Genomic DNA, 21,593 nt, shown 5'->3' with positions numbered 1-21,593 from the left:
AAACAAGTGCAAGAAAAAATGTTGGTATTCTTTGCGAAGTGTCATTTCACCACATTGACTAAATTCTTGGGGGAAATGGCATACAAAATACATCTTTCCTTGCAAAATGAACATCCTACTTCCTTAACCACTTAACCACTACAATACAGGGCACTTTCACCCCCTTCCTTCCCAGCCCAATTTTCAGCTTTCAGCGCTCTAGCGCTTTCAGTGACAATTGCGCGGTCGTGCTACACTGTACCCAAATGAAATTGTTATCATTTTGTTCGCACAAATAGAGCTTTATTTTGGTGTTATTTATTCACGACTCCGTTTTTTTTTTTTTTGCGATATAAGCGCAAAAATAGCGGAAATTTGGAAAAAAAAACAATATTTTCTTTTTTCTATTTGAAAAGAAATCCAATAAAATCTAATTTTGTCATAAATTTAAGCCAAAATGTATTCTGCTACATGTTTTTTGTAAATAAAATTCCGTTAAGTGTATAATAATTGGTTTGTGTGATCACGGACATATGTACGCAAATGATCACGTACATATGTGTGCAGATAATCATTGGGACATGTGATTTTAGTGGGACATATGTGGGGGACATGTTTTTATTATTAGGGACATGTGTTTTTATTATTTGGGGACATGTATGTTTTGGGGACATGTGTGTTTTGGGGACATATGTGGGGACTGTGTTTGTACTGTGTGGTGTGTTGTGTGTTTACACTACACTGATGATCAGTGAGTAAAAAGCTGTAAAAAGCAGCCCATACTCACTGATCATCAGCCGGCTGCAGCGTTCTGCTCTCCTCTCCTCAGCGGTGACTTCCGCGTGAGGAGAGGAGAGCCGATTGCCTAGCAACCGGCTGTTTGTTTACATCACATGACGGCCGTGATTGGACACGGCCGTCATGTGATCAGGAGGGCCAATCACAGAGCCCTCCTGCCGATCTGAGATGTGCCGTGTCCGGGTGACACGAGCACATCGGGATCGCGCCGCTGCGCGGGCGCGCGCGCGATCCCGCTGCTCCTGAAGGACGTTCCTGAACGTCCTATCAGGAGTAGACGGCTCCCACCCGGCCGTATATATGCATTGGCCGGGTGGGAAGTGGTTAAGGACCGCCTCACGCCGATATACGTCGGCAGAATGGCACGGCTGGGCACAATCACGTACCTGTACGTGGCTCTTTAAGTGCCCAGCCGTGGGACAGGAGCGAGCCGCCGGCGGCACACTCCCGACCCGGATCTGAGCTCCGTGGCCGCGGGACCCGCAGACCCGATCTCCGCTGGTGTCCCGCAATCGGTTCACAGAGCTGAAGAAAGAGGAGAGGTCTGTGTAAACAAACCTCTCCCGTGCTTCCTAGTGTAGCTGTCACCGATCGTCTGTTCCCTTTTAAAGGGAAGGACGATCAGTGATGTCACATGCCAGGTCACGCCCCCTACAATAAAAAACACATAACATCATACATAACACCTACACTGCCCCCTAGTGGTTAACTCCTTCACTGCCAGTGTCATTTACACAGGAATCAGTGCATTTAAATATCACTGATTGCTGTATAAATGACAATGGTCCCAAAAATGTGTCAAAAATGTCTGATGTGTCCGCTAATAATGTCGCAGTCACAATAAAAATCGCTGCTCGCCGCCATTACTAGTAAAAAAAAAAATTAATAAAAATGCTTTAAAACTATCCCCTATTTTGTAAACGCTATCATTTTTGCGCAAACCAATCAATAATCGCTAATTGCGATTTTTTTTTTACCAAAAATATGTAGAAGAATATGTATTGGCCTAAACTGAGGGAATCAATTTTTTTTATATATTTTTTGGGGATATTTATTATAGCAAAAAGTAAAAAATATTGCATTTTTTTCAAAATTGTTGCTCTATTTTTGTTTATGGTGCAAAAAATAAAAACCGCAGAGGTGATCAAATACCACCAAAAGAAAGCTCTATTTGTGGGAAAAAAAGGACATACATTTTGTCACGTCGCACGACCACGCAATTGTCAATCAAAGCGACACAGTGCCGAATTGCCAAAAGGGGCCTGGTCCTTTGGCTGCAAATTGGTCCAGGGCTTAAGTGATTAAAGTACATCTGCTTTCTTTCTTTATTTTTTATAAAATGAAGCATTTCTGGACTTATTCATGGCAGCCCCAATGGTTGAAGTGCCCTAGTGGTCAAGCCAATTTCTTTTAAACGATCTGGACATGCTCAGAGATGGTTAAGTATTGAGTAACAGTTACTGGTTTTAGTATACGAGTTTTCATATGTATATGATTCAATATAACCTTACCCTTGCCTGGTGGACAGGGAAGAGGAATACTCGCCTCCTAATGCTATTAGATCTCTACTTGAGTTACTCCTTTTTTATTCAAAGAAAGCTTTGATTCTTAACTGGATATCCCAACTTCACCTTATCTTGAAATTCCGAAGTTCTGTTTTAAATTCTACTCTTCATAATTACCACATAAAAAAAAAAACACATACCCTTAAATTTAAAGCAAGTTTGAAAAGTTTTTGAATCTTTGGCTAGCATAAACTGCAGTTAATTCACTTTTTTAGTTATGAGATTGGTATGTAATTAAATCTTAGCTTTGGACACCACCTCACTGTTTCCACTTGCTTGTTGTACCATGTTAGTTACTCATACACGACAGTAAATGTGAAGTTGGATGTAGAGTTGCATGATTAATCATTAAAAAATCTTGATCTCAATTCAGCCCCCCCTCACAATCTTAATTTGGCATTTCTATTTGCTCGTAGCTGACAGCTGTCAAAAGATAAATTAAAAAAAAGTCAGACTGCCAAGTTTTTCACAACATTGCTCAGTGGGAGATAAAGAGAAACAATCTATCTTTTGGTTGTTTTAGATCAAAGGAACTTTGGTCTGTAAATGAGGTCAGTTTAACCATTTAAAGATTAAACCTTTTTCTGACATTCGTTGCTTACAAGATAATATCAGTATTTTTTTGCTAGAAAATTACTTAACCCCTAAACAATATATATATATATATATATATATATATATATATATTTTTTTTTTTTTAGCAGAGACCCTAAAGAATAAAATGGCGGTTGTTGCAATATTTTATGTCATACTGTATTTGTGCAGCAGTCTTTCACACACATTTTTTTTTTTTAAATACACTTCAGTGAATTAAAAAAACGAAACAGTCTGTTCCCACACATGGATGATCTCTGCTGCTGTCTGGGCTTTATAGATCATCCCACTGAATATCTGGACTTTTATTATTTATCTGATTTCTAGAATTTGATAAAAAAATTTGCGCTGCACTTCTTTTTATCTTTGATTTACCTTCGGGGTGTTGTGATTACGTTATAATTATATATTATTATTATAATTATTATAAGTGTTCAGCTGGCAAACAATTGTTCTTATCAATTTATTGTGTATTTGCACTGTTTGCTCTTTGTGAAAGTTGATGTTACGCCGAGAATTATGAGATAATCGTAATCTTTATTCTAAGCAAAACAATCGTGATTCTCATTTTATCCAGAATTGTGCAGCTCTAGTTGGATGTTACCTTTTATTGGCTACCTGAATAAATAAAAAATTGAAAACCTTAAAGACAGCTCAGGTCTGTTCCTTAGGCCTGGTGTAGCCATGTTTGAATGCATGACTATGCTATGCCGCAACTCTTGGGTTAGGGTCCATTCATACCAGATGCAGTAGGACTGCATTGGTGAGCAATCCAGTGCAGTCGCAGCACACCCCCACCACAAGACAAGACAAAATGCCTTGTCTCCAGTGTGGCTGTTTTGAACCACTACATTGAAGTGGCGTGCGGCAGTGTGTGCTGAAACACAGTACTGAGTGCAGTACTTTTTTCCAGTGCAGCACAGGTCACTACACGCCGGCTGATAGAACTTTATGAAATTTCACTATTTAACATTTCAAGTAAAGTTTATTTTAAAAAAAAGTGAACAGCGTGATACACCGGGATTGGCACATCAACACAGCACTTGTCCGGCCGGACCAAACCACACACCTGTCTCTGTGTTGTAACATAGAGGCTGGTGTGAATGGACCCTTAATATCACTCAGTAGTCTTGTGTTTCTCTTTTTTGGCACGGTGTAGTCCGCAGAAACCTCAGCTGCATGTTTTTTATTTACTTAGCTAGTTAATAGGTTTCCTTTGATTCTTATGGTATTATTCATTAAATAATGCAAGTTGCAATTTGCTAAGTGCAGGATGCAGTGTCCAATTGCATTCAACCAGAATTCACTTTACTGAAGTCACACTAGCACAGGATCATTATTGATTGGTTGCTTTGGGTACTTCACTTTGCACTCAGCACTTGGCTCCTTGCGCTATTTACTGAACAAACATGATTGGTCTGATTCTCACCTGAGACTTTGGAATGTGAGATTTATTTTACTGCTCCCCATGCACTTTTCTCTTTTATATCAATATTTCAAGTAATCTTTTTATCTCCAATGTTATCAACTATATTAGGTAAAATGTTCATATGCTGTAAGTATTGTACTTGCAGAAAATACACTTTATACATGGATTGCTTTAAAGGTATGGTAATCCATTTTACACAAAGTGTACTTGTAGTCATAAGACTGGTTGTACATTTTTAACGTGCAGCTTATAAAATTGTGACTGTTCACAAGAGATTTGTCTTTAATCACAAACATCAACAGATAACACTTATTTACCATGCCATGGTCTTTCTTTGCAGATCCTTGGAGGGATTGCCATTCTTTACTCAAAATGTTTTCAGCAGACAAGCCAAGTACCAATTAAAAGATGTGCTAGTTAGAAAAAAGAAGTTTTACTGCTTTTCCCTTGCCGCTTTATCAAAATAATATGCTTCTAAATATATAACTTGCCAAACAATGTTATAGGTGTAATTTACTGGGATAACTAGATAACTATTAATCACTACAGTATAAGTTACTATAGTTGCAGCAGTGAGAAAGGTTTGTTATGGTAGCTAGTCGGTGAGAGAGCTGGACGGCTTTGATGCTCCATCATTTGTCTGGTTAACCAAAAGACACAGCAGTGGAGAGCTGAAAATTTTCCCATGTACGTTAAAGGGTAGGGTTCGTTTTTTTCTTTTTTTTTTTCAATTAGCACCAGAGAGTTTTTTTCAATGAATGAAACGTATTCCATGTGCTGGTGGCTCCTGTGTTGACTGAAATGTTCAGTGGTCTGCTCCCACCCAACCCCAAATACTCCTGCAGCTGTTATCTTCCAGTGCTGCAGGGGTTAATACAAGCACTTGCACCTCCATTCATAGGAGCCGTACTGTCAATTCTGGATCATGATTGAACTGGCAAAAAGTTCCCAGGTTGATTATCACACAGCTTCCAGGCCAAGGGCATCAAAAGGTAAAAATATTATCCCCAAAAAAGAAAAAAAAAGAGCACTGATTCTCTGCCACTGAAAGCTACTGATTCTCCCAACTGATGTTATCAAATTGATCACCAGAAATTAAAGGCTTCTATTTTGTGACATTTTAAAGCAGGACCTCATCCTCGCTATGGGAGCAGGCCACACTTTGCCCATTACCTTAGTTCCCCGGATACAACCATAAAGCTAATAAAACACACACCATATTTTGGCAAAAATTGGCCACAGTAATTTTATTGGTTTAAAATATTCATACATATAAACATATTAATTCAAATATTCAGATGGAAACAAATATTTACAGAAAACCTTTGCTCAGTTTTCAGAACATGAGCTACTCAACCTTTATTTAACAAAGAAATAAGCCCCCCCCCCCAGATTCCGGGGTGACCCAACCACATAAAATGCACTGCGACAGGGATGGAGGGAGCTTCTTCTCCTTCAGGTCTAGCCGCTGCAAGAGGAGGTAGAGACCCTCAGCAGCCCCTTTTATCACTTCCCCAGGGACTTCCAGAAAATTCCCTGGATTCCCATTGGACCACCTAGACCTTAATATAAATAATTTAAAGAGACAGTACACCCACCAATTCTAAACACACTAAACCTATGCAGCTAACCTGCATCTTACCCTTAACCAGGGCTGGGTGGCCCATCCCAAGAAAGTGGGCTCAGAAGGTGTGCCCCCTTTTTACCTTCCCCTTGTATTTAACATTTGTCAATAAAAATGATTGAACAAGCAAAATAAAGGCGAGCAGCAGTGATGCTTAATATCCACTACAAATAGATATTTTGTGGTGTGACTTTAAAGGATCAACCTGAACCCTTGGACTGCTAGTACAGATCATTAGCTTCTTATGTATATCTCTCTGGGATTTCTTCAGAGATTTAACTTTCAGAATTTTTGGCTCTGTACCCCCCATGCAGCTTAGGAAATATTTCTTCTGTTTGGTGTGCAGCAGTGAAGATCAATGAACTGTGATGTGGATCAACTACAGTGTTCTGCATCGTCACTTGCTACCTGCTGTTTTATGAGCTTCTCTTGCTGCGTTCACGGTCATGGTTAAAGAAAGAATAATCCAGCAATGAAGAACAGACCCTTCGCAATGAATATGGTAGATAGGTGAAGCTTGGAACTTGGGCGCTGATCTCTTCAGCCAGAGTCCATGAGACTGTGAGGGAAATACTGCAATACTTTTTATTAAGGCGATCCTCAGGATTTAGATCTTTTGGACTTACTGATCCAGAACAAATGTTAATTCCACTAAATCAGAACTCCTGACATATTCTGAACACAAGTACAAGTAGTGCATAGAGTAGAGCATGTTCAGTTTGCAAGGGAAATTTCAGCTAGCTTAAGGAATGTGTTGAAAATTCACCTTGAAAAGATTGCCCAATTATATGCGAGAAAGGGAAAAAAAAATGTTTTTTTGCCTGCATATGATTGGTAAATAGAAGTCAGTACAGCTTCACCTCACTTACTAAGTTAAATCATGGTATATACTACAAGTTCTTTTTAGTTCAACCCAGCGGGTTGAACAAAATAAACTGTCAGCTCCACTTGGAGCCGCTGTTCTAACTATGCACATTTAGTACAGTGATCTCCCCTACTAAACTATTGTGTTCTGACAGGGGGACGGCCTCCCTGCCAAAACACTCCAATCAGCGATCTCTGCCATTATCGCTGATCAGGAGTCGGTCAGTTGCTGGTTTTCCAGCATGCTCGTCTGACAGAAGCAGGCTTTAGGGGAAATTCTCTTGCAAAGGGAAAATTCACTTTGTAATGTAAACATGCTCAATGTATTTATGTAAATCAGCCACAGTGACTCAGAAAACACTGAAAGCCTGACTAAAGTTTCAGTTTAAATCCGCTAAATTTATTCCCAGTACATTAATTCAAAAGGTGCTCAATGTCTTACATATCATTTTCTTTCTAAAGCAACTACAGCCTGAGTAGAAAAGCCTGTCCACTCGCAGCAGAGTGGAGAAGAAGTCATCTTTCTATAGTGGTCTGAAACACTCCCTGCTGAGTCGGGCCTATAACTCTGCACTCAGCATTATTCATGCCCCCTGCTGATTGGAGAACTCTGCTCCTGACTTAGCATGGAGTGTGCCAAACCTCAGCAGATAAACCACTGCTTCCACACAGAGGGCAAGGGTGCCACTATGCAGCATGCTGGCAGCAGGCAGGCTTTTAAACGTAGGCTTTGGCGGCTTTCCAGAGAAAACGAGCTGTAAGATTTTGAACACTTTTTGTCTTGATGCTCCTGAAATGTATTTAGCTTATTTAAATTGAAAGTTCCTTTGAGTTTGAAGCCAGAACATCAGCATGATAGCCAGTCAACTAGCATGATTAACAGTAGGGCATCTGTAGTAGCTTTTTTTTTTATCTCATTGCAGGTTTCCTTTGACTAGAAAGACTATTTTCATAATCAGATTTTATATTTAATAGGCATAGCTGTCAGTAACATTATTCAAATATTTGTCAGCTGTCCTGCTTTATTTCAGATTCTTGAGGTATGCTTTTATTGTCCCATTCAAAAAATGTTTAGATGATGCTGTTAGGCATGGGGTGTTTTTGTAGAATATTGTAGGATTATCTGTTAAGGGAAACAGAATATATATTGATATCAGACTGTTGTAATCCCCAGCACACGCTGCTCTAACTGGGAGGGGGGGGGGGGGCAGCAATCAGTCTCTGCTATGCATGCTAACAGGAGGAGGGAGCATAAGGATAACCTCATCAGTGTCCTACTGCTGCTTCATTGTCCAGTCAACAAATTAGGAAGAGATAGAAAGAGATTTCCTGAGGCAATGGACTGGCCTATGCTGTCTTACAAAAGTGCTAGGATCATAAAACTGGCTGTGCATGAATACAAATAGTTTGCCAAGTAAAACAAATAACATGATATTTGGTAAAGAGCATCATGGTCAATTTGGTGGCTTAACTTTTGGAAATAAAGCAGGCCATAGATATGAAAATCTGTATCCTGCAAGACTTAGTTGCACCTTCAAGTGAAAAAAATCAATAAGACAAACTACGGGGTTGCTTTACTAAAGACAAATAGACGGTGCACTTTGCAAAATGCTGTTGCACTCTGCACATGCAGTTGCTCCAGAGCTTAGTAAATGAGCTGAAGCTCTACTGACTACCATCATCAATTCATGTGCTGCAAGCAAAAATTCAGGGTTTTTTTGTTCATTTTCCTTGCATGTGATTAGGTATTCTTTGCAAAGTGAAGCTTTACCTAATTTACTAAGCTCTGGAGCAACTGCACTTGCAGATGGGCAACTGCATTTTGAAAAGTGCACAGTCTTTTTGCTTTTAGTAAATCAACTTCTATAAGCGAGAACATTTTGAGACAAAATTTTGTACCATGAAGACAGTTTGTTCTCACCTAATGCCCTGTACACATGGTCCAAAATTCAGACGGAAAAGGTCCAATTGGATTATATTGACGGAAAATCCGATCATGTGTGGGCTCTATCGGACTTTTTCCATCGGAAATTCACAGGGAAAAAATTTGAGAGTAGGATCTCAAATTTTCCGTCAAAAAAAATCTGATTGGACTATTTCCAATCGGTTGTAGAGAATTCCGATTAGACAAAGTGGCAGGCATGATCAGATCAAATTACGAGACCAAAGCTATTGGCTACTAGCCTCAACGTAGTCCGGTCATAACGAAGGAACGTCATCACGTTCCAAACGATCGGATTTTCCATCAACTTTGTCCGACCTTGTGTATGCAACACCAGTTTAGGACAAAATCCGTCAGAAAAAATCCGACGGATTTTGTTGTCGGAATGTCCGACCGTGTGTACAAGGCATTATACTATTATGGAGTTCAATGTTTTACCTAACTCTAATCTGAATTACTTTGATAAGGTAGAAGAACTACCCATCACTGTGAACCATAAGAGAAGTATGCGCTGGCTGATTTAATGATAAGAATTAATCATGTGCATCTCAGCAGATTCAGCAGACTCCCTCCAGAAACATAGCACTAGCACTATTTTGATATTGCAGAAATGTTTCCACACAGTCTAATGAGTGCACCAAATGCATTATTATAATCAGATATCCCATCAGAAACTGTTTCTTATTTCTGGTATGCATAAAACAGCCTTTAATTCTTCTCATCAGAACATCCCAGCCAAACAACTGTGATTATGGTCAATGACTCCCTCCTCTTTCTCTAATGTTTACTTAGTTCCAGCCTGATTACTAGCTAGGAAAACGCCTGTATTTCCAGCTAACGGGCTTAATTGCTTTTTTTTTTTTTTTTTGTGGTTACTATTAACTACTGAATATGTAAGTTAATAAGTTAGGATTGTCACATTTTTGTATGCATTTTATTGCATGCTTTGTTTTTTAGGATAAATATTACTGTATCAATAATGACCATGTACATGATACTCATACAATACATAAAATAAATTAAAAATCTAATTTCAAAATATAAAATTTGTTAAAATTCAACTTGCACTTATCACTCTATTGATTTTTGTGCAAAACCTCAAACCCTTTTTATAGTGTAATTGCTTTTTCTGCAAAACTGATTTTAATCCAAATTAAGCTAATAAGTAGGTTTCAAGAACAGAGTGTAGCTGAATTATTTCCCTAATTTGTAACAATTTCAGAATGTTCTATGTTAGCTCAGACAGCATGGGCCTAAGCCTGAGTGCCAGTTCATACTGGTATGCAGTGTTGGAAACCTGGGTTCTGTGTGTATTTTCCGCACCAGGTATGCAGCAGGTTTCAGTGTAAAGTTAATGACACCAAAAATGCAGATAGCAAACACAGCGCATTTGCCTGCAAGAGGTTGCATGGTACCAGGTGAAGTAGTTGATTGAGGATGCTGTTTTCTTGATCAAAGTGCAAGAGAGGCAGGTAGTCTTTTTGGAGACATCTGGGATCTTTTGGACCCCTGATGTCTCCTTAAAAATTACCTGTCACTAAAAAAGGCCTGCTCTATACAATAGGAGCCATATCAGCCCATTTGTGTTGCATTAAGGTTAAGTGGAAAAAAATTAAAGTGTAAAATAAAATGATAAAAGAAAAAACACGTTAAAGCTGCCTTGCTGCCTTGCACACATGTACAAAAAAATGATTGCACAATACATGTTGGGCCATGCACACCAGAATGAGAGTAATAATTTTAGGACCATCATTTACTGTATGGTTAACTGTAAGCTGATGACATGTAAAGACTTTTAAAGTGTTGCCAATAGACAATCTTTGGGTATTGTAGTTTGTCACCGTGTCATGGGTGCACTCAGTTTTGAGTCTTGACATTTTTTTATGCCTAATTACTCAACTTTGTCTCATTTTTTATGTTTTGTTAAAATAAATGTAACAGTTTTGTTTGCTTAAAATATAGTTTAATAAATAGTAGTGCAAATATTGTTTGACATAAAAAATGACAACTGTCACCATTTTATTCTACAGGGTTTTAAGTAATCTTCAGGCCTAACATGTACATTTTGACATGTGTGAAAAATAAAATGAAATAAAAAGTTTAAAGCAAATCACTAAATACAGTGTTAAAATACATATAAGAGTGCTTTTTATCTTCCAAAAGATTTGTATTTCTGTCCAATCAGCCATGAGATAAACCTAAATACTATGAATCTGAGATATGAGATAAACCTGGCTAGTCTGTATAGTAAGGCTGGTAACCTGACTTTTCTGTACTGCTGATATGCAATATAGCATCAATATTACCTGGTCACCTGAACAGTGAATAGGTAGCAGATGGGGGTCATCTCTCTTCTCACTCCATCTGTCAGCATAGTCCTTGTCAGCACGCATGCACAGCAACACACCTGGCTACTCCTAATGCTTCTCTTCCCTCTCACAATCTGTGTGCTGAGTACACATTGAGTACAAGAGGCTGGTGCCAAGACATATTGGGGTACTTTTGTTAGTTGCACATGAATATACATATACTGTATTATGTTGTTAATGCATACATAACTGCATTAATTGGGGATGTTTTGTATCTGTACTGACTGACTTCAGCTTTAATTTACATAAATAGATTGGAAACTACATTACAATTGTCTCTATAAATAGTGTCTTTTCACAACTGATTTTTTATGGCTAGTGTCATTTAGTATACAATAAGTGTTAAATGTTACATTTGAATAGCTAATTACATAATTTTTAATACCATATTATAATTGTTTCTGTGCCATTATAAGATGACAAACTCATTTCCAGCGTCTTGCTATGTCTCAGCTATTGCCTTGGAATCCAAATCACACAGCACTTTATTTAGTGGTCTTAAAAAATGTTCATATTCCAAAGACCTCCTTGTCCAGCTTTGTAGTGTTGTGAGAGCAATTGGTTGATGTGAAATACACTCTGATTAATAAACATTTTGTTTGAGATTTAGGTATCATGATGACTTTAGCTGTGGTAACAAAGGAAAGAAAGTGAATAAACTCTTGGTCTCATAGACGGTATGAAAAACTAAGCAGCTGTTTAAAATAAATGTTTTGCAGATGATTCCGCTCCAGAGAGTTTGAGTGGTAATGATACCCTAGGACACAGCTCAAATCCACCAGGAGGAACACTCAGCAGGGAGGTGACTGAAGCCAGCAGCAACGGAAAAGCTAGTTCTGAGCAAGATGAACAGCCCTTGAATTTGAGTGACTGTCCACTGTCAACACCTATAAATTCTGAATTGCAAATAGATGATCATACTAGTAATGGAAAAACAAAGTACAAAAACTTCTTAATGGCCGATATCAAGATGGAGCGGGAAACAAGAGAGAATGGAAGCAAGGTAAGTTCTATAAAATATTATACGTCCAGCTACTTTTAGCAAACATATATATTTTTATTACATTTTTGAATAGTTGGCCATATGGCCAGTCCTCTGCCTGAAAGATCAGATTATTCTTTTTTGGCTGGGCCATTTTTAGAGACCTTTTAATAGCAATGTTGCAGCTAGTATAGCTCTCTCTGTCATTGGATCGCACCAATCCCACCACGTCATCATTTTGAGCTATAGTTATTGTGAAACTATCGTAATCAGCACTATGACATCACTGCTGTTGAATGTTCACATTCACACAATCTTAAAGTTCACCTTTCGGAACATGATACCTGTTTTACCTGTATTTAGGGTGAAACATGTAACATGTTCCAGCTCCTGCAGTCTCTCCCCACGCTCCCCTTCTCAGTGTGACAGTAGGCCGAGGATCTTTCCGCACCCACTGTCACAATTCAAAAACAGCATGGCCGTGTGGGGCTGTGCCCACATGGCCACATTATTTTTTCACAGTTTCCTGTGAATGAATAGACTACAACTACCATCATTCACAATGGTTGAACTGAGAGGGTGCTGATGAGCACTCTAGTAGTTCATTCATAAGCCCTGCAGCTTGAAAACACTCAGCCTGTATCAGAGGTATGGACCGAGAGCTTATCTGCAGAAGCCTGACATTGCACCCCTGATCCATTCAGCCCAAGTGCAATGCTTTTCAGGTTCTTGGCAAAAAAATAAATAAATGCTAATTTTTTTTTCTGAAAAGATATGTGCATTTATTGTTTTTTCTTAGGGCTGGGTTCACACTAGCTGTGGCCGCGGCTCACAGCAGGGGGTCCGGTGTGCCCCTGTTCACCGTTTCAGGCGCGAATCAGTTTTGAATTTTTGCCTGAATTCATACCTGTAATGGACCAGAAGATGCACAGGACCCTTCTACAATTCAGACCACGACTGCCCTGGAGGTGTGTGAATTGGCTCCATTGAGAGCCAGTCACACTCTCCATTATATGTGGGGAAAGCTGCATCCAATTTCCATCAGTGTGAACCCAACCTAAAAGGTGAACTTATCCTTTAATATTTATACAGAATATACTCTATACATTATCACATTTATATGATATAAATCTTATAAGAGGGTTTGTGCACCTGTGTTTATGTTTACACCCATTCTCTGTTTGAGGGAAATTTAATTCACTGCAGGTAAATCTCATCCTATCTAAGATATTAATTATCCTCCAGTGAATGGCACACATCACAAAGAGACATTCAGACATGGGTACTGTGATACTTTTTGTTGTTCTCTAGTGGAAAAAGTAAAGATGTACACGGAGCTATTTTAGCCAGTCTATTCAGGAACAATGATAACAGCCAAAATCTGTTTCAGCTTATATAGCATTTCATGTAAAAACAACCAATCAAAGACAACCCTGTTTGGAAAAATTAAAATTGGACAGGGGTGCCCTCCAAATCCCATGTTTAGACAACTTGTGCTGCATGCGCTGCCATTGTAACAAACATACTGCATGGACATACAGGACTATAGCAGGCCTTAAATGAGATCATTTCAAAATACATTACAATTTTTATCACTGAGAACACAGTGTCTACCTACCATAATTCCTTAAATGTTTGTTAAGCAAACAAAAAAAAATAGGCTTTCCAAAAAGAACTATTTAGGCAATAACATTCTTACGTTGTTACAACAAAGATGTGGTCATTCACTTCTGTAGGGCAGCAGCCAAACAAGCATAAAAAGACAGCAGAAGTGGTTAGCAATAAAGATTGGTGCCTAAAGCATAACTTCACCCAAAAGGGGAAGTTGCGCTCTTTCTCCTCCTTCCCAGCTTTTGGGATTTCAAAATATTTTGGGGGAGTGGATACCTGGTTTTGACAGGTACCTGCTCCCATTTTCACTCGGATCGCCTAGGCGATCCAATCAGAAGGTCCCCTACTAACAGGGTGCAATGTGGTTCATCCATGCTCAGTGGGCAGCTGGCTGTGAAGCTGCAAGGAGTTGCAGCTGGCTGCCCACAGTTAACAAGCCAGCACTGGGACCTAAGGATCAATGAAGAAACCAGTTGGGGGTGAGGATGGTGCTGGAATCCTTTACAGATTAGAGATGGTTTATTAAAAATCAGCAGCTACAGTTTTTGTTTAAGTTTAATTTTTAAAGAAATTACTGAAGAACCACTTTTAATATTGACATTTGACAAAAAGTCTAAATTTACATATCAGTAACAACAATGTTTAGTCTGCTTAAGCTGCATGTTTTGTGGACAGAGGGAGTACATCTGAAACAGCTGGCATAGCAGATTATGGGTTTACCACTATGTCTACATGCTCGGTGAATGTAATATTGCACCTTAATGAAAACCTTCTCTACATTGATGGTTAGTCAGTGGAAAGACCTTCTTAAAGCCCCATTTACACTGGTGATCAATCAGCACAAAGGTCCTTGTAAAATTCTATGTACAATGCTAGTTAGTAAGTGGAAATGTCCAATTAAAGCCCCCCTTTACATTGATGGTCAGCCAGTGGAAAGTCTTAGCCCACGTACACACGGTCGAAGATTTTGCCAACCAAATCCGTCGGATTTTGCCCGTCGGATTTAGTCCGACGGATTGTGTCCGAAACTGTTGCCTACACACGGTCGGGCCAAGTTGGCGAAAAATCCGATCTTTTCATTACGATGGGACTACATTCAGGCTAGTAGCCAATAGCTTTGATGTAGGAATTTAATCTGAGCATGCGTGGCACTTGGTCCGATGAAAATGCTCTACACATGATCGGATTAGGTCCGTCCGGCCCAGTTGGTCGGGAAATATTTCCAACATGTTGGAAAATTGGGTCGGACGGAGATTCGGACGGAATCAGTCCGATGCATACCACACACAGTCGGATTATCCGACGACACGGTCCGATAAGACTCATTCCGACAGATTCTCCGACCGTGTGTACAAGGGCTTAAAGTTTCTGTTACATTGCTAGTCAATCTGTGGAAATCACCTCCAAAGCCACATATACAGTTTACCATGGAATTAAGTTATCGTTGTGTAGAAAATACAAATAGGTAATGGTCACTGTTCTTATTTTTGTGGATTTTCACTCATGGGACTATCCTGAAACCACCTAGTCACCTGTTTTGTTTTATTGGTTTACACAAGGCACCAGTCGCCTTATTGATAAGCACAAGTCACTTTATGTTCTTTGGTGTATGTAAAAAAACCTAATATATTGTGTGTGTTTTTTCTGATAAGCACAAGTCACCTTTATGGCTTTATTGTATGATTTGGCTATGTAAAAACTATAACATTATTTGCGGTCTTCTTAGATAGCACACAGTCACTTTTGGTTATTGCATTGATGCACTGGTCACTTTATATGAAAACATAGGAGGATTAAGGTGTTGTTTTTTTCCACCTACGCTATCACTTCTGTATTTTGCATAAAGGTTTTTGTCGGATTAATTTAATCCATAATAGGTTTCCTTTTTTCTGGAAACACACAGTTGGATTAAACAGATATTTTTTAACACATAATAAATAATCAAACACATAAATAACTCTTTTGGGGTTTTACACAAAAGATCACAGAGGTTCTAACACAGAGCCTTTTTTTCCAGAAAGCTTCCTTAAAAAAGTTTTTCTTATTTTCCAACATATGTGATGTCATCTGATGCCATTTGTCCAACCCAATATAAGGGAAAAGCCATAATATAATCATTTTTTGGGCAAGATTTAAAATGCAGGCTGAGATTCTAACACAAATATAAAAAAATATTAAAAATCGATTTTTCACTTTTTCGTATATAAATAAAGCTATTTTTCCCGTAGTATCTAAAGTAAGATAAGGGTGTGTAGCACCTTGGGATAAGCCATTGTTTATAAAGTATTTCCAGCCCAATATAAAGTTTCTCCCACCTGTAAAAATTATCATTTACATTCACCGTTTATCAACCATTCGGTTTATGAGCTTGGAGGTAAATGGGAGCAGATAGATGGGTCTTAAGTTATTCAAACAGGTGGGGTATAGTGAGGGTTTTTTAAGAAAGGAGGTAACCAGTGCATGTTTTGAGCGGGGAAGGAAAGGTGCCGGAGGAGATGGAGAGGTTGAAGATGTGGTTTAGGGAGTTTAGGATAGAGTGGGAAGGTGATCGCAGTAATTGTGAGGGGACAGGATCCAGGGGACAGGTGGTGAGGTGGGCCATGGAGAGGAGTTTATTAACTTCATCGGTGGTAACTGGGCAGAAGGAGGAGAGTATTGAGTGTGGTGTTGGACCTGATGTGTTGGGTAGGGGAGGAAGTTGAATGCTGGCTATCTCCTTGCGAATTGTGTCGATTTTGCTTTTGAAATGGTTGGCAATCTGTTGAGCGGTAAGCAATTTGGTGGGTGGGGGCAGTGGGGGGTGAAGTAAGGAATTAAGGGTAGAAAAGAGTTGACGAGGTTTGGATGAGAGGGTTTTTATGAGTGTTGTAGAAGGTTTGTTTAGCAGTGTGGAGGCAGGAGTTGTATTTGAGAAGGGCAGATTTGTAGAGGGTAAAGTCTTTCAGGGATTTCGATTTACGCCATACTCACTCAAGAGAACGACTGCGTCTCTTGAGACTTCTGGTGTCGTTTGTTTGCTGGGGTTTTCGCAGATGGGCCCTGGTTCTGCGTGTAGAAAGAGGAGCAAGTACATCTAGGGGGGATGACAGTGTGTTGTTGTAGATGGAAGTGGTTAGGTCTGGGCAGGACATGGGTGCGATTTTGTCATAAATCACATCAGTAGCAGAATGAAGAAGGGAAGGGTTGAGATTGCAAAGGTTTCTGAGGGTAGTGGTTTGTGGGTTGGCAGCATGGGAGGGGGGGGGGGGACAAGGAGAGTGTGAAATGGATAAGGTTGTGATCAGAAAGAGGAAAGGGGGTGTTAGAGAGGTTGCAGGGAGTGCAGCAATGGAAGAATATAAGGTTGAGAGTATTGCCGTTGGATTGAGTGGTGGTTTGTGTCCATTGAAAAAAAGGGGGAAGGGGGTGTGTTGCGCTTCCTTAGATACCAAGAAAAAGATAAAACTCATAAGGTAAATAGAGACTAACAATTCTCCTCAAAGTGTGAATAAAAAATAAGTGCGATAGTGCTTAATACTTAAAACTTATAAAGTTGCATTTCAAATAAACATCTGATATATAATGTGCTTGTGCATCATTCCAGTGTCTAAAAATAAGCGAAGATGTGTCTAAGGCTATAAAGTGCATATAATTGATTAATATTGCAATATAGAAAAAAGGTGAAGCATCTGTGATGAAACTACAAACAAATATGTACCAATAAATCAATGTGATAAAATAATCTAAAAAAGATTCTATGGATACTTTAAAAAACGATGATCTAAAACGTGCAAAAAACAGAGAGAAGTAATATTATATTCCTTGATACAAAAGAAAACGGAGTAGCAGCAAAACAGCAGCAAAAATGTGGATCTCGATAAAGTGTCCCATACACAGTCCAATCGTGCAACTTTAGAGTGTGATTTCACAATCAAACATAAAGTGCAATGTGCAAAAATAGCTCTCCTCCAAACGGTGTCCCGTGTCAGTGCTGGTGTTCCTAAATAATTACCTCACAGCTGCAAGGTATACAGCAAGACAATAAATTTGCAGGGGGAATTCCGGGGGGTCAGATAGGCTGTGGCTGGGACTTCTTGACAGTGCCGCTCTTCCTTGCAGTTTTGGCCGACAAGCAATGCTCAAAATAACAAGTGAAAGATATCCTCCATGGTGTAGTAATTTAAAACAAGCGATTTATTTGTAAAGATAAAACTACTCACAAACAGGAGCGAATAGGCAGGCACACACAGCTAAACAGATCGGTGGACGGTACGAACGTCACTTCCGGTTTCCTACGCGTTACGTCACAAGTGGACTTCAACTGGGATGGTTTGTGTCCATTGTGTTAGGTTAAGAGGAGGTTAGGTTGAGTAGTTGAGAAGTGGTTGCCGTATTAACATTTATTAAAAGGTTAAAGTCACCTTGGATGATGGTAGGTACTTCAGAGGAGAGAAAGTAGGGTAGCCATGCAGAGAAGCCATCCAGAAAGCATGACACTGGTCCAGGAGGCCGATAAATGACTTTGACCCTCAGACAAGCTGCAGAGAAAAGACTAATGCAGTGCACTTCGAAAGAGCAGGGGGAAAGAGATTGAGGTGTGTGGGAAGAACCTGGAAAGTGCATGGTGGGGAGAGGAGAAGTCCGACGCCACCTCCTTTTCGCCCACTGGGTCTGGTGGAGTGAGTCCAGAGAAGGTCACAGTGGGACAGGGCAGTTGGAGAGGTAGTGTCAAATTCCTGGAGCCAGGTTTCGGTAATAGCAAATAGATTAAAGGATATGGAGAGGAAAAGGTAATTGACAGAAACTAGTTTGTTGAAGACCGAGCAGGCATTCCAGAGGGCACATGAAAGAGGAGGGGCTGACTGGGGGTGAAAATTGGGTGTGTGAGGGTTGGGGTTTGGTGCAATGTCCCCAGACATTAGGAATAGTAGGAGGGTGAGGGAGGTAAGATGTGAGTGGGATTTGTAGAAGGGAAGTGGAGTGGAAATGTTGATACTGTGTGGGCTTAGAATGAGCAGGAGGTGATAAGTGCAGTAATATTGAGTGGGCAGAAAAGAGGGAGCTATGTACAGGTTGCGGGCTGGAGAGGGGGGGTAAAGAAATGAGAGTTTGAGGAGAGAGAACGTTATAGCAAAGATTAGTTTGAGCATGTGGGAGGATGGGGAGATGGGAATAGAAGAAAGGATGAGGAAAGTTAGAGGATGAATGGGGAACTTCATGTAAAATAGGTGTGGAACACTAATGTCTGTACTTGCTTTTTTGTAGCAGTGCCTTAGTCAAAGTGCTGTGTACAAGTGCCAAACATTTGTGGCCGGAGTGATGCTTGGCGCAAGGAGTGGACAGCCCAATCCCTTTATTTAGTTGAGCATATTTTTATCAAGTTGAGATTAAAGAGTTTTTGTTTCTTCGCATGCCTTAAATCTGAGTTGGAATTTATTAGTTTAAAACAATAAAGAATGCTATGACTGTAATGAAAAGGTAAGGATAAAATTACCTGCTGAAAAGGGAGTAAGCATCATGCATACTTCTATCTTCACAATAAAATTTCACAGCGTGCTAATACATCTCTTCAGACAGCTCATATAAATATATCTCATTAGCTCATTTAAGATGACCATAAATTCAAGTACCCATTCACAGAGCTAAGATTGCACAAATATCATTATAAACCCCTCAGCTTGAGCCTGCCTCCGCTGGCAGTACAAAATTATAAAAATCCACTTACCTGGCTAATTGTATTAAAAGATGCTTTAACAGAATGTAGTCTCTATATTTTTTTAAGATGGGAATAGTTTGCACACACACAAAAAAAGATGATCAGTTTTAATTTTATGGATAGCACAGATTCTACTAGCAGAATGTTATTAGCACTAATTTTATTGCTATTCTTTTTAATACAGTGGTTTTACAGTTATTATCAAAAAGTAAATTATACCGTGAGATGAATATAAGAGAGATCACTGCACAGAATAAGCAATGCTGCAGTATAATGTGTGATGGAATTTACTAAAGGTTTAGAGATTTGATATGTAGATTGGTATCCTCATCCTAATTAGGTTAAAGCAAAGGGGCGGGTTGGCATGGGCTACTCCATATAAGTTACCATGCAACACCTGTGGTGATTAAGGACTATCTTGATACCCAATAATTGAACATAACTAAGTAAAAAAATATAATAATACATACATTTTTATTTAGAAAAACAACAATTAAAAAGATATGGTAAAAAAAAAACAATCAAGGGTTATTATATCGTCATTACATAGCCAATTTGATTTTTGAACAATTTTCTGCCCCCCATTGAATGGAGAATAGGGGGACTGGTGCCAAATCTAACGATGTCCTCTACTAGTTTTGCGACGAGGTCGCTTCTTCAGGAGTATCTTGACGCATCTAAAATTAAGTAAATACAATCTCATAGTTATATGCTTCATAACTAAATTGCTACAATGTATTCACAATATAGTCTTACAGAATTACATAAATGGAGTAAATTACATAGATAACAGCGCAACTTACCACCAAAGTCCCCAAAGGAAGCCCACAAAATGGGCACGGGTGGCACCTCAACAGGGGTGTCACACCCCCGGACCACCCCTCCACCTCTCATTTTTGGATATATATATATTATTATTTTTTTACTACCTTTTCAGAAGTACAAAGGTGTACTTCCGTCCCAGCCAGGCCGCGGCAAAGTACGTTATTTTGTCTGCTGGGACACACACAGGCCCCAGAAGGCAGCGGGGAAAAACAAGGACGAAATAGCATACTTCGCCACGGCCCAGCTGGTGACCAGGCGGTGGCCTTTCAGAAAGCACCGCACGACTTGCGCATATGCAGTAGGAAACTGGCTGTGAAGACTCCACTGCCAGTTTCCCTTAGTTGTAATGGCGGTGCCTGCACCCGAGCCGGTGGATGAATCGGCCTCAAGGGGCCGACATCACGGGCTCCCTGGACAGGTAAGTGTCATTATTAAATTCAGCAGCTACAGTACTTGTAGCTACTGACTTTAAAAAAAAAGTGGGGAGGGTCAGCCTGTCAGTGCTCAGACCATACGCCGCACACTGCAGCAAATTGGTCTGCAACATCTGCAGCAATAATGGCAGCACTCATACGTCTATTTCCCTAAGACAACCTCTGGATAAAACACTGAGCAGGTGTTGACCATGGCAAGGCCTGTTCTGAGTGAAACCTGTCCTGTTAAACCGCTGTATGGTCTTGGCCACCGTGGTGCAGCTCTGTTTCAGGGTCTTGGCAAGCTTCTTATAGCCTAGGCCATCTTTATGTAGAGCAACAATTCTTTTTTTCAGATCCTCAGATAGTTCTTTGCCATGTGGTGCTATGTTGAACTTCCAGTGACTAGTATGAGAGAGTGAGAGTGATAATACCAAATTTCACACATCTGCTCCCCATTCACACCTGAGACCTTGATTAGTCACATAACACCGGGGAGGGAAAATAGCTAATTTCGCCCAATTTGGACATTTTCACTTAGGGTTGTACTCACTTTTGTTGCCAGTGGTTTAGACATTATTGGCTGTGTGTTGAGTTATTTTGAGGGGACAGCAAATTTACACTGTTATACAAGCTACTTTTTCACTACTTTATATTGTAACAAAGTGTCATTTCTTGTCACATTAAAAGATATAATAAAATATTTACAAAAATCTGAGGGGTGTACTCACTTTTGTGGGATACTGTATATGGTTCACTTGTTATGTATGTTTTACAGTCATTGTTAAAAAAAATTATTTATTTTTCTGCACACTACTCTCGGTATACAGAGTGCATTTTCTTTAGTCTCTGTTTTATTTACGTTTTAAGAGCAGTTGCACAGTGGCATTTATTTTATTCCAA

The 21,593-nt window shown here is 39.6% G+C and overlaps 1 protein-coding gene across 2 annotated transcripts in view; it reads left to right on the top strand.

Moving 5' to 3' along the window:
* The window catches only part of NOL4 (nucleolar protein 4), a 389,605-nt gene that overhangs the window by 304,870 nt on the left and 63,142 nt on the right, over positions 1 to 21,593 (top strand). For both annotated transcript variants that reach the window (XM_077492631.1, XM_077492630.1), the window contains exon 6: positions 11,884 to 12,167. In XM_077492631.1, the coding sequence (XP_077348757.1) occupies positions 11,884 to 12,167 (284 nt within the window). The remainder of the gene's footprint in view (positions 1 to 11,883; positions 12,168 to 21,593) is intronic.

Source organism: Lithobates pipiens, unplaced genomic scaffold (assembly GCF_037356315.1).
Source record: "Lithobates pipiens isolate NorthernLeopardFrog02 unplaced genomic scaffold, aLitPip1_a1.2 Scaffold_19, whole genome shotgun sequence".
In the NCBI taxonomy this organism is placed as follows: Eukaryota; Metazoa; Chordata; class Amphibia; order Anura; family Ranidae; genus Lithobates; species Lithobates pipiens.
The sequence above is the reverse complement of the archived record's forward strand: the minus strand, read 5'-3'. Positions and strand labels throughout refer to the sequence as shown.